Below are 12,198 nucleotides of genomic sequence, written 5' to 3' on the forward strand. Positions count from 1 at the left end.
TCTTCTCTTAAAACTTAAGATCTCCTCCACAGCAATTTTGCCTCCCTCTCTCCCTGCCACCGCACCCCCCCCCCCCGCCACTTCCCAAGATGAACAGTCACTGGAGCACCCAGAAAAGTCACGCCCCCTGACGGCCACAGCTCTTTCTCCCACAGGGCGAGATGGCAGTACTGCTCTGCAGATAAAAGGCCAGGTCCGTGGAACCCACCAGGGTGCATCCATCCTGGAAAGGCAGTGCCTGGCGCTGACTGGCCCTGACATTGGGGGTGGTGTGGGGGGCGCTCCTGGTGTATGTGCACCCCAAGAGAGGGCTTTGCAGGGAAGAGGAAGGCCTTGTGTCCATCATTTAATACAACTCTGGTCTGGAGAATATGCGTAAGAGTAAGAAGATTCCTGTTCACATAGGAATGATAAATCAGCCATTCATGGAAGGAATGCTGATCAAACACCTAGTCTCACAATAACAAGATGGCAGTGGAGGTCACTGGACTCTCATTCAGCAAGCCAGATCCCCACGCCCAAGGTGGGGCCTGCAGAGCACCAAATGGGCGCCAGCTGAATATGTGCAGCCTCGTGCAGTCTACACCTGTACACAGCCACTCTGAAACACAGGTGCGCCCCTCTACTCTAGGACCATGGGAACGTATTTGCAACTGAAAAGTTTGGAGACCACCAACAGTTATCTTTTTTGTTTCATCAAAATTTTATTAACAAAACCAGAGTTCGGGGAGGCACGGGTGAGCAGACTCCACAGTCCCACCCAGGCACAGAGAACGGAGAGATGTGAAATTCCAAGGCCCTCTGGTAAGGGCAGACAGGCAGTCAGATGGTGGACGGATGGGCACAGGGACTCGGGGACCGTCGGAGAAACATGAACCGCAGACCAGACAAACGGGGGTCCAGGGCCGGGCCCACCCACAGTGCAGGTAGAGAGGACGTGTGGGCCGCCGAGGCTCAGCGCTCGGCGTTTGACCGCAGGTCGGTGGTGAGTGGGTCGTGCTGGATGGTTTGGTGCAGCATCAGGGCCAGTAAGCCCGCCCGGTTGGTCATGGCTGTGCGAACGTTGCGCTCCTGTTCAAACAGCTCGTCCAGCTTGTACCACTGCGTGGGGAGCAGAAGCCTTAAGAAGCAGCTCTGGAGCCCCGCTCCACCCAACCGCGGCCGCATCCACATTGGCAGCCGCACATCCACGGTCAGGGCCTAGCACGCAGTCAAGACCTACCACGCGCACACGCTCCAGGTCCACCTCGGCGCGCCGCAGCTTCTCCCAGCAGTAGTGCCGGTTGCACTGGCGCTTGGGCAGGCGGCAGAAGTCACCCGTGAGCTCAAAAACATCCCTTACGAGGGGGCACCCGCATACCTCGTCAGCTGGCACCTGCAGGGAGGCCGGGGTGGGTGGGGGAAGTTGCAAGTTCGGAGGAGAGTGGGAAGGAACCAAGAGGCGGGCAGAGGGAAGAGAGGAATGCAAGGAAGGGGTGCCCCAGAAAAGAGAGGGATGACGGTGAGGAGGCCGGGCAGTGGAAGGGGCAAACATGGGCAGAGGAAGGGAGCGGGGATGGGAAAGCCTTACTTTGGGGTCCCGTGAGTGCTCGGGGCATAGCACCTGGAGCCGCTTACAGTACGTCTTGCTCTGAGGGTTGTAGACATCACAGAAGAGCCGTGTGGCCCTGGGGGTGTGGAGCGGAGGGCGTGGAAGAGGAGGACAGCAGCGCCCCCGCCTGCACCGGCGGCGGCCACCGACCCCGCCGTAACCCCGCGCTCACCCCGCACGCGCCCACACTCACCCCTCGATGCGGGTGGGGTACATGGACCCAAAGGACGTCTGGCTCTCGTACTGGAGGGGCGAGCACAAACGAGGGAACTGTGGGTGTGCGCTGCGGGCCCTCGCCAGACGGCCCACCTGCTCCCCACGGACCCCACGATGTCCCCACACTGTCCACCCCCTTGGGCCGACACCCTGACCTTGGCGTAGCAGCGCTCCATGTGGCGCAAGGCAACGCGTGGGTTGATGGGGTGCCCGCAGGAGACGCAGAAGATCTGCAGGTCCGTGTCGTCACTGTCGCCCTCATTGCTCTGCGCGGGCGGAGGGGACCATGAGGCCAGACAGGGCCAGGCACGCGGCCCCGCGCCGGGCTGCCGCGGCCGCGGCCCTCACCTCCTCGTCCTCGCGCACCGCCTGCTGCTTGGCGCGCAGGATGATGGCCTCGAGCTCGTGGAAGCGGCGCTCCATCTCCTGGAGGCGGGTGCGCGCGCTCTGCTGCTCCCGGCGGATGCGCTCGAGCAGCTTCTTGCCGTGCTCCTCGGCGATGCACGGGCTCTGCTGCCACTGCTGGATGCGCTGCGGGAGGATCTCGTAGATGCGGCTACAGGGACGTGGGGAATTCGGTGCGCAGGGGAGGAAGCCAGCAAGGAGGCGGGTAAGTGGGGTCCTCCGATGCAGGATGGAAGGGGACTCAAGGGTGAAAGGGTGCGTAACCAGGGGAATGAACGGGCAGACAGAGGATGGGTGCGTGAGCAGGTGGACGGACAGGTGGGTGCTTGGTTGACTGAACGGTGGCCACGTGACCGACTGGGGGCTCCGGTCATGCCCTACCGTGTCCTCCCCGACACCCCCAAAATGACTCACTTGGCCGCCAGCTTCATGCCGCAGTCGTCGGAGCAATACTTGGAGCCGGGCTGGGCGGCGCGCACGCAACCAGGCCCCAGGCACTGCGGCAGCGACGCGGGGTCCTTGGCGTCAGCCCGCTCTGGGTGTTTCCATTTGTCCTTGTGCTTCTGCTTCTGTCGATGGCGCTTGTATCTTTCGTCCTTCTGTGGGACGACACGCGTGGGGTCAGGGCAGGGCTGAAGGCATCTCTGGACCCCTGACACCCCCGGTGCCCCAGCCCGTCAGGCCCTGACCTTTCCCTCCTCACACCCACTGCGCCCTGTCACCTTCTTCTCAGACTTCTTCTCCCGCCGCTTCACGTGCTTCACTTTCACCGCCCTCTTCCGCAGCGCTGGGTCCAGGTACTGGGACTCCTCCGTGTCGCTCATCCAGGGCTGCCAGTGAGGCAAACGCTGATTGTCCTGCGCTCCTGGTGACCTCCCCACGACCTACTCAGTCCCCACATCAACCTTCCATACCCTCTGCCTCCTCTCTCCTCATTACGGATACTCTCTGCTTCTGTAACCTCTACTTGATGCGAAGAACTGACTCGTTTGAAAAGACCCTAATGCTGGGAAAGATTGAAGGCAGGAGGAGAAGGGGACGACAGAAGATGAGATGGTTGGATGGCATAACGACTCGATGGACATGAGCTTGAGTAAACTCAGGGAGTTGGCGATGGACAGGGAAGCCTGGCATTTTGCAGTTCATGGGGTTGCAAAGAGTCAGACGTGACTGAACAACTGAACTGAACTCAACTGGGCTGACCCTTCCACCATGGGACGCTCTGCCTGCTCACCAGGCTGTGGTCATCGAAGGCCCCTGCACAGAAGTCCTGGTACAGTTCAGAGTCCAGTGGGAGGTCCTCATCCGAGAGTGGCTCGGGTGTTGCCGTAGCCTCCGGTGGCTCCTTGACTGCCGCAGATACCACTGCCCCCTCATCCTCTCGGAGGCGCCCCAGCTTCTGCGACGGCTGTGGCTGCGGCTGGGTGGGCAGGGGCCGGCGAGGCCTTGGCAGGGACTCTGAGGGCGTCACCGGCGAGAGCTGCGGGGCAGAATCTCAGGACTGGCCCTGACCGCCCGGCCCGCATGCCCCGCCCGCCCTGGGGGGCTGGACTCACCGAGGAAGGGAAGTACTTGTACGATTCCTGTGCCGGCAGGAGGAAGGCCCAGGTCAGCCCCAGGTGGAGGGAGGGGGGCCCTGCCCTCGCCCTGCCAAGTGCCTGACCCCACCCACCAGCCTTGCCTCACCTCCCCAGACACACCAGCCTGCCCACAGCTCATCAGCAGGACACATTCAGCCCTGTCCCAGCCAGGCCCGACCACCTAGAAATGCCTGGCCCTACCCTGTCCACCTGGAGCTGGAGGTTCCCCTGCCAGCCCGGCACATCTGGTCACACCCCGCTCATTTCGACAGGACAGGCCGCTCGCCACCTGTCTGAATGCGGTTAGATCCCACCCCGCCTAGCTTCCGGCGGCTCTTCCTGGACAGCTGGACCCCCACCTGACCTCGCCCAGCTCTGCCCATGCTCACCCGGGCCCGAAGCTGGCACTGACGCAGCCGGCACTTCTGCCGGATCTTGTTGGGGCCCCCAAACTTCTTCATGTCTCGGCAGAAGTCACAGTGACCACAGTCCTCCGTGCGCCGGCAGGCCTCGCACTCGCCACACATGCGGGCTGATCGTTTGACCTGCTGCTGCTGCTGTTGCTGCTGCTGCTGCTGCTGCTGCTGCTGGTGATGCTGACGGAGGGGCCCAGAACAGAACTCAGGGACCAAGCAGGGCCTCCCAGGGGAGCCCCTCACTAATCCCAGCCATCACTGCCACTCACCTGGCTGGGCGTGGCCACCAGGGGCTGTGGAGAGGATTTGTGGGGCGAAGCAGATCCCCGAGCAAGCATGGTCCCAACCCCTGTCCCTGCCCCTGCCCTGCGCTGCAGGTCCGGATCCGGGGCAGGCCTCTTGCGCCCTCCACCCTCATCCCGGGGCTCACTGCCGTCTCGCTCGGAGCTGTCTCGCTCCCGCGACTTCTTATGCCGATATCGGATCTCCAGCTTGGGGTCCTTCTCTGTGGGGCAGAGGGCAAGGCCAGTGGGGGTTGTTATGGGGGGGCCTGGAGGGGCCCCAGAACTCTTTCTTCCTCCTCTGGCCCACCCACAGGCTCTGTCTCCCTACTCCAGGGCAGAGCTGCCCCTTCTATCACAGCTCACAGGGCACCAACCCGCAGTCACTCCGCCCACAGCCGCCCATCCACTGCTCCCCATGACCCACCCTCCCATGAAGTCTCCTCTTCCTCCCTCGAAGCCCCAGCTGCCTGCCCCTCACCTCGGCACTCACGACAGTACCACTCCCGGATGGCCTTGGCCATCTTCTCAGTGATCCGGATGCAGTCCCCGTGAAACCATTCATTGCAGTTGTCACACCCGCTGTGGAGCACGGGGCGAGTGATAGGAGATGTGAGGGGCGGGACCCACCGGCCTCACCCCACCTAGCCAGGTGTCCGTCCCGCCCGCCTCTCCTGGGCTCACATCATGAAGCAGTTGATGTCTGGTTTGCGGCAGATGCAGTAGATGGGCGCATTCTCCCCGTTCTCGGACTTGCTGTCCTCCCCGGCGTCTGGAGGCTCTGGATCTGAAGCGTCGCCCTCCTGTGGGACCCGCCCCCCATCATGGCACCTCATCCGACTAGTACAGCCCCATCACGGCTCACCACACATCTCAGGTCTCCCAGTGCAGACTTCCCACCATGGCTCCTCATTAAATCTCTCCGTCGTGGTCCCCATAGACCACTCCCCATCGCTCACCCGTGACACCTCCGTTATCGGCTTATTCACTGTCTCAGACTTTCCAATCACTTACCCCACTGACACCCCATCACTAGGCACCCACTCACATAATGGCTCGCTGCAAACACCCCGCCACTCGCCACATTTTGCCCCCGTCATGGCTCTGCATGGACCCCCCATCACAGGCTCTCATAGGTACCACTTTATTCATTCGGCAGACTTCCCACCACGGTGCCCTTCAGGTTCTGGAGTGATCGACTTCACGGGCGGCCCCGCCCCCCTGGTTCCCTGATACGGACTCATCACGGCTCCCTCCAGACTGCCCCAACACAACTCTTCGAAAACCTCCCCACCACTCTGCACAAAGAATCCCCCATCGGGACCCTGAAGGCACTGCCATCAGGGATCCCCGCTAAACTTCCATTACAGACCCCCATGATGGCTCATCAGAGAACTCCCCGATGGTTCCCCCACGAGCAAAAATTCGGACCATCAGACCCCCGTCATTCCACCCAGGGACCCGGGTTAAGGCTCACAACAGACCCTCCCCCTCCCCCATTCTGCCCACAGTCCCTGGTTATGGATCACCACAGACCCCCACGAGCCTGCCAATGGACTCCACCATTTCCTACCTCACTGACCTCTAACCGCCGACTCCCTCCTGGGACCGCGCACTTACCATCTCTTGGCTCCCGACGCACCCGTTCGCGAACCCCGCCAGTGACCCGCGAACCTGCACAGACCACTCGGCGGCGTCCGCGGCCGTTGCAAAGGCGCCCACAAGCACTTCCGCTTTTCCTGGTGCCTCCCAGGCACCATACTCCTACTGCGCAGGCCCAGTGCGTCGGTTCCGCGACACGCAAGTTGGTGTCTCCCGGCTAGAGCTCTGACTGTCTCCAAGGTGCCTCCATCTTGACTACAGACACCGTACGGCCGCCGAGCTCGTGTGCTCTCAAGTGTTCTCGGGAAACAGGGCGGCGCCTATAGTTCAGCTTTACCAAAGGCGCCGCCATCTTGTTGGCTGGGCTAGTCCGTACAGTCACTACCTGTACGGCCGCTAAGTTTAGGCAATATGGTCGCGCCTACTGCGCGACTTCCATGCTGACGCCGCCATTTTGGAATCGTACGCTCAGTAGCAGCGTCCTAATCGGCCACCGAGAGGGCGCCGCCATCTTGCCGGTGGATTCTGGCGCCGGTAGCTGGTATTGCCTAGATGTCTGTAGGGACGGGGATCCTCTTTTAGTGTTCCTAAAATAGTAGCTAAGTGTTCCTAAGATAGTAGCTCTTTCCACTCTTCAGTCGTTTTTCCGCGTCTACTAATGGACGTCCGTATACTGTGTGCCTTATGCTGGGAAGGAAAGCAGCCCCTTCGTTATGCGTCCCACATTACCTCTGACAGGTAATTTTTGCCTATTAGGGGCAGGGGAAGCCCAGTCAGGCTTATATCTCATTTGGCCTAAACGTTATGTAAAACTGGAACAGCCTGATTTATGATCTGTCAAGTACACGCTGTGGAGAAGGCAATGGCACCCCACTCCAGTACTCTTGCCTGGAAAATGCCATGGGCGGAGGACCCTGGTAGGCTGTAGTCCATGGGGTCGCTGAGGGTCGGACACGATTGAGCGACTTCAATTTCACTTTTCACTTTCATGCAGTGGAGAAGGAAATGGCAACCCACTCCAGTGTTCTTGCCTGGAGAATCCCAGGGACCGGGGAGCCTGGTGGGCTGCCGTCCATGGGGTCGCACAGAGTCGGACACGACTGAAGCGACTTAGCAGTAGCAGCAAGTACACGTTGTACATTTGTGCTAACCACTGTGATTAAAGAATGCCCACTTTCCGATAGGGAGAAACGCCTCCCTTTTGTGGTTAAGCAAACCTGCTTTCTCCAGTAATTATTAACTTACAGGAGTTTCCCATATTTTTCTACTTAGAATCTATCCCCTAAGGGGGATTAACTACTTAGTCACCTATTTTGTCCATTCATTCTTTCTTATTCCTGTGACACCAATGGCAGTACTTCTTGGAGGATAAGGTTCCTGTCCCACATGCCAAGGTCATGCTCACTCACTATGTGTCTGCTAGTTTGTAACTACACATCGCTGTTGAAACCTCGAAGGAATCTACCTTTGCCATGTTTGATGTATTAATATGTTCTTTTTTCTGATGCTGTATCAGTTCAGGTCAGTTCAGTTCAGTCAGTTGTGTCCGACGTAGGGCAACCCCATGAATTGCAGCATGCTAGGCCTTCCTGTCCATCACCAACTCGCAGAGTTCACCCAAACTCATGTCCATCGACTCGGTGATGCAGTCCAGCCATCTCATCCTCTGTCATCCCCTTCTCCTCCTGCCCCCATCCCTCCCAGCATCAGAGTCTTTTCCAATGAGTCAACTCTTCGCATGAGGTCGCCAAAGTATTGGAGCTTCAGCTTTAGCATCAGTCCTTCCAAAAAACACCGAGGACTGATCTCCTTCAGAATGGACTGGTTGGATCTCCTTGCAGTCCAAGGGACTCTCAAGAGTCTTCTCCAACACCACAGTTCAAAAGCATCAATTCCTCGGCACCCAGCTTTCTTCACAGTCCAACTCTCACATCCATACATGACCACTGGAAAAACCGTAGCCTTGACTAGACAGACCTTTGTTGGCAAAGGAATGTCTCTGCTTTTGAATATGCTATCTAGGTTGGTCATACCTTTCCTTCCAAGGAATAAGCGTCTTTTAATTTCATGGCTGCAATCACCATCTGCAGTGATTTTGGAGCCCCCCCAAAATAAAGTCTGACACTGTTTCCACTGTTCCCCCATCTATTTCCCATGAAGTGATGGGACCAGATGCCATGGTCTTCGTTTTCTGAATGTTGAGCTTTAAGCCAACTTTTTCACTCTCCTCTTTCACTTTTATCAAGAGGCTTTTTAGTTCCTCTTCACTTTCTGCCATAAGGGTGGTGTCATCTGTGTATCTCAGGTTATTGATATTTCTCCTGGTAATCTTGATTCCAGTTTGTGATTCTTCCAACCCAGCGTTTCTCATGATGTACTCTGCATAGAAGTTAAATAAGAGGGTGACAATATACAGCCTTGACATACTCCTTTCCCTATTTGGAACCAGTCTGTTATTCCATGTCCAGTTCTAGCTGTTGCTTCCTGACCTGCTTATAGATTTCTCAAGAGACATGTCAGGTGGTCTGGTATTCCCATCTCTTTCAGAATTTTCCACAGTTTATTGTGATCCACACAGTCAAAAGCTTTGGCATAGTCAATAAAGCAGAAATAGATGTTTTTCTGGAACTCTCTTGCTTTTTCCATGATCCAGCAGATGTTGGCAATTTGATCTCTGGTTTCTTTGCCTTTTCTAAAACCAGCTTGAACATCAGGAAGTTCACGGTTCACGTGTTGCTGAAGCCTGGCTTGGAGAATTTTGAGCATTACTTTACTAGCATGTGAGATGAGTGCAATTGTGCGGTAGTTTGAGCATTCTTTGGCATTGCCTTTCGGATTGGAATGAAAACTGACCTTTTTCAGTTCCGTGGCCACTACTGAGTTTTCCGAATTTGCTGGCATATTGAGTGCAGCACTTTCACAGCATCATCTTCCAGGATTTGAAAAAAGCTCTACTGGAATTCCATCACCTTCACTAGCTTTGTTCGTAGTGATGCTTTCTAAGGCCCACTTGACTTCATGTTCCAGGATGTCTGGCTCTTGAGTGATCACACCATCGTGATTATCTTGGTCTTGAAGATCTTTTTTGTACAGTTCTTCTGTGATGCTGTATAAAACTGTTGAAAATTATGCTTCCCTAGAGTGCTTTCTTCCTTGGTGGAGGCTGCACTCCTGGGCCAGTCCTCAGCTTGGTTCAAATGAAACTCTCTTCTCTTCTTTAATATAGATTGTTTATTGATTATCTGTGTTGACACCTCCCAACACTGTTTGCAGCTGTCACTCCTCCCAGCAGTGCCTTAGCCAGGCCTACCTGATGATTCAGCCTCTGGGCCTCTACAAGAGCACTCATCCATCAGAATTAGGCAACAACTGAAGGCCATGCATGATAGTGACCTGACCATCTCTGGTGAGAATGGCTGGACCAAAGTAGATTTTTAAATCAGCAACCACCAGCTTCATCAAGTCTTCCCTTGAGCAGACACAATGGGTCTGTCATTTGGGTTATTTAGCCAATGAACACATCAAGAACTTCCTTGTCACAAGTAATAAATAATAAAGCAGAGGCATTTATTATTTGTTACTTGTGACAAGGAAACAAGGAGATAGTTCTCAAAGCACTGTGTCCCTGGGGGCGTTTTAAGTTAAGCGACAAGAGGCATTATCATTATAATGAAACAAAGGTTACTCTAGTTTGCCCAAAACTGCAAGTAAGTAAGTAGGCACTTGGTTACTTGCTCTCACTGTAGTATCTTGTTGACTGGAATACACTGTAACCTTTTTGTAACATCTAGTGGCTGCACCTTTCTGCAAAACAAAACTCACTTTGGTTTAAACCCATCCTATCCCTGCTGCTCCCTAGCTAACACCCACCACCAGAGTGTCACTTCTTGGCGATGTCCACTTGGGTTCTCTTGTTTCATAAGTATTCACTTTTCTCCCCCATAAATTTAATTTTAAAGTTTTTTAAAACTTTATATTATGTATGACAAAAAATCCTCTGACTGGAGAGCCAGAGTTTCCTCAGGGTAATGCTCTAAGGTGGGCCACCCTGAAAATCAAATAAGATACAAAGTATCAGTACAGCCCCTCCAAGCCCCACACACACTGAAAGGGGAGGTTGTGGTCATTATAAATGTCCTCATGTCCACATTCAAAGCCAGAATGACTTTATTCATTTCCAGTTTAAAAATAAGGGATTATAATTCAGATTTAAATTAAATCTAATTGTATGCATGCATGACAGAGGATGAGATGGTTGGATGGCATCACCAACTCAATGGACTTGAGTTTGGGTAAACTCCAGGAGTTGGTGATGGACAGGGAGGCCTGGCATGCTACCGTTCACAGGGTCACAAAGAGTCGGACACGACTGAGCAACTGAACTGAACTGAACTGAAGTGAATGTTCAGTCACTTCAGTTGTGTCCCACTCTGTGATCCTATGGACTGTAGCCCGCCACACACCTCTGTCCATAGGACTCTAGGCAAGGAGTGGATTGCCATGTCCTCCTCCAGGGGATCTTCCCAACCCAGGGATTGAACCTATGTCTCCTGTGTTTCCTGCATTACAGGCTGTTTCTTTACCCACTGAGTCACCTGAGAAGTCCTAAATTTGATTACTCAAGCTAAATTTAATTTAACATAATTGAACTTGGATTTATTCATGCAGGCAATTTGCTTTAAAATAATTTAATATTAATTTAATGTATGAAATTCAATGTCTTACATATTTAATTTCAATTTAATTTTAGCTCAATTTATTATATGATATTTTATTTAATATGGTTTAATTTTACATGTTTAAATTTTAATTCAAATTCACGTTAACTCATTAAACAAATTTAATATCATTGAGTGAACTAAATTTATAGTCAATTCTATATTTTTGAAATATATTTTATTAAAATATTTATTTAATTATAAATTAAATATTTATTTAAATATTATTTAATTTAATTAGTAAACACAGTGAAAAAACAGAAATCACCCCCATGACGAATGAATAAAGAGCCATCAGTACAGATCCAACAGACACTGACTAGAGAATATTATTCACTCGTCTATACCACTTAATTGGAGAAGGAAATGGCAATCCACTCCAGTACTATTGCCTGGAAAATCCCATGGACAGAGGAGCTTGGTAGGCTACAGTCCATGGGGTCGCAAAGAGTCGGACACAACTGATGACTTCACTTTCATACCAACTTAATATATTTGACAACTTAGATAAAATGGACAAATTTCTTGTCTTTAGCAAGACAATTTACCAAACTAACAAATGAAGAAATAGAAAATATGAGTAGCCATATTGATATAAAATTATTTGAATTTATGATTAAAGACCATCCCACAAAGAAAGCTTCAAGTCCAGATTAGTTCACCAGCAAATTGTGTCAAATATTGAAGGTGTAAAATAGTAATCCTAAATAAACTTTTTGAGAAAACAGAAGAGGAAGGAATACTCCCCAATTCCTTTTGGGAATCATTTCTCTGACACCAAACTAGAAATAGACATTACAAGAAAAAAGACAAATATACCCCATGAACATAAATGCTGCAAAATTTGAGAAATGGTGTCCAAGAGACCACCTTTATTTCTGAAATCATTGCAGGGTTTAAGGGTTATCCAAGATGGGCTCGATAAAGGACAGAAATGGTATGGACCTAACAGAAGCAGAAGATATTAAGAAGAGGTGGCAAGAATACACGGAAGAACTGTACAAAAAAGATCTTTACGATCCAGATAATCACGATGTTGTGATCACTCATCTAGAGCCAGACATCTTAGAATGTGAAGTCAAGTGGGCCTTAGAAAGCATCACTACGAACAAAGCTAGTGGAGGTGATGGAATTCCAGTTGAGCTGTTTCAAAGCCTGAAAGATGATGCTGTGAAAGTGCTGCACTCAATATGCCAGACAATTTGGAAAACTCAGCAGTGGCCACAGAACTGGAAAAGGTCAGTTTTCATTCCAATCCCAAAGAAAGGCAATGCCAGAGAATGCTCAAACTACCGCACAATTGCACTCATCTCACATGCTAGTAAAGTAATGCTCAAAATTCTCCAAGCCAGACTTCAGCAATACGTGAAGCATGAAGTTCCTGATGTT

General features: G+C 52.6%; 1 protein-coding gene and 1 long non-coding RNA gene across 3 annotated transcripts in view; one reads left to right on the top strand and one right to left on the bottom strand.

Moving 5' to 3' along the window:
• Nucleotides 1–679: 679 nt before the first annotated feature.
• CXXC1 (CXXC finger protein 1) lies at nucleotides 680–6,211 on the bottom strand. 2 transcript variants are annotated; one of them, XM_027960740.2, is made up of 15 exons: nucleotides 6,110–6,211; nucleotides 5,174–5,292; nucleotides 4,971–5,071; nucleotides 4,478–4,713; nucleotides 4,182–4,388; nucleotides 3,769–3,795; nucleotides 3,447–3,692; nucleotides 2,935–3,042; nucleotides 2,627–2,811; nucleotides 2,156–2,363; nucleotides 1,963–2,073; nucleotides 1,785–1,834; nucleotides 1,571–1,667; nucleotides 1,223–1,375; nucleotides 680–1,101 (listed from the first exon to the last, which is right to left on the bottom strand). In XM_027960740.2, the coding sequence occupies exons 1-15, from the start codon at nucleotides 6,110–6,112 to the stop codon at nucleotides 955–957; spliced, it is 1,998 nt and encodes a 665-aa protein (XP_027816541.2). In that variant the 5' UTR covers nucleotides 6,113–6,211; the 3' UTR covers nucleotides 680–954. The 2 variants fall into 2 exon arrangements, with proteins under 2 accessions (XP_027816541.2, XP_027816539.2); XM_027960738.2 differs by having other exon boundaries at nucleotides 1,223–1,667.
• A 375-nt stretch (nucleotides 6,212–6,586) lies between these two features.
• LOC132658478 (uncharacterized) overlaps nucleotides 6,587–12,198 on the top strand; it is a 31,215-nt gene continuing 25,603 nt past the window's right edge. Inside the window, exon 1 of the long non-coding RNA XR_009598162.1 lies at nucleotides 6,587–6,829. This is a non-coding gene — a long non-coding RNA (uncharacterized LOC132658478). The remainder of the gene's footprint in view (nucleotides 6,830–12,198) is intronic.

The sequence above is a fragment of the Ovis aries genome, chromosome 23 (assembly GCF_016772045.2).
Source record: "Ovis aries strain OAR_USU_Benz2616 breed Rambouillet chromosome 23, ARS-UI_Ramb_v3.0, whole genome shotgun sequence".
Lineage (NCBI taxonomy): Eukaryota > Metazoa > Chordata > Mammalia > Artiodactyla > Bovidae > Ovis > Ovis aries.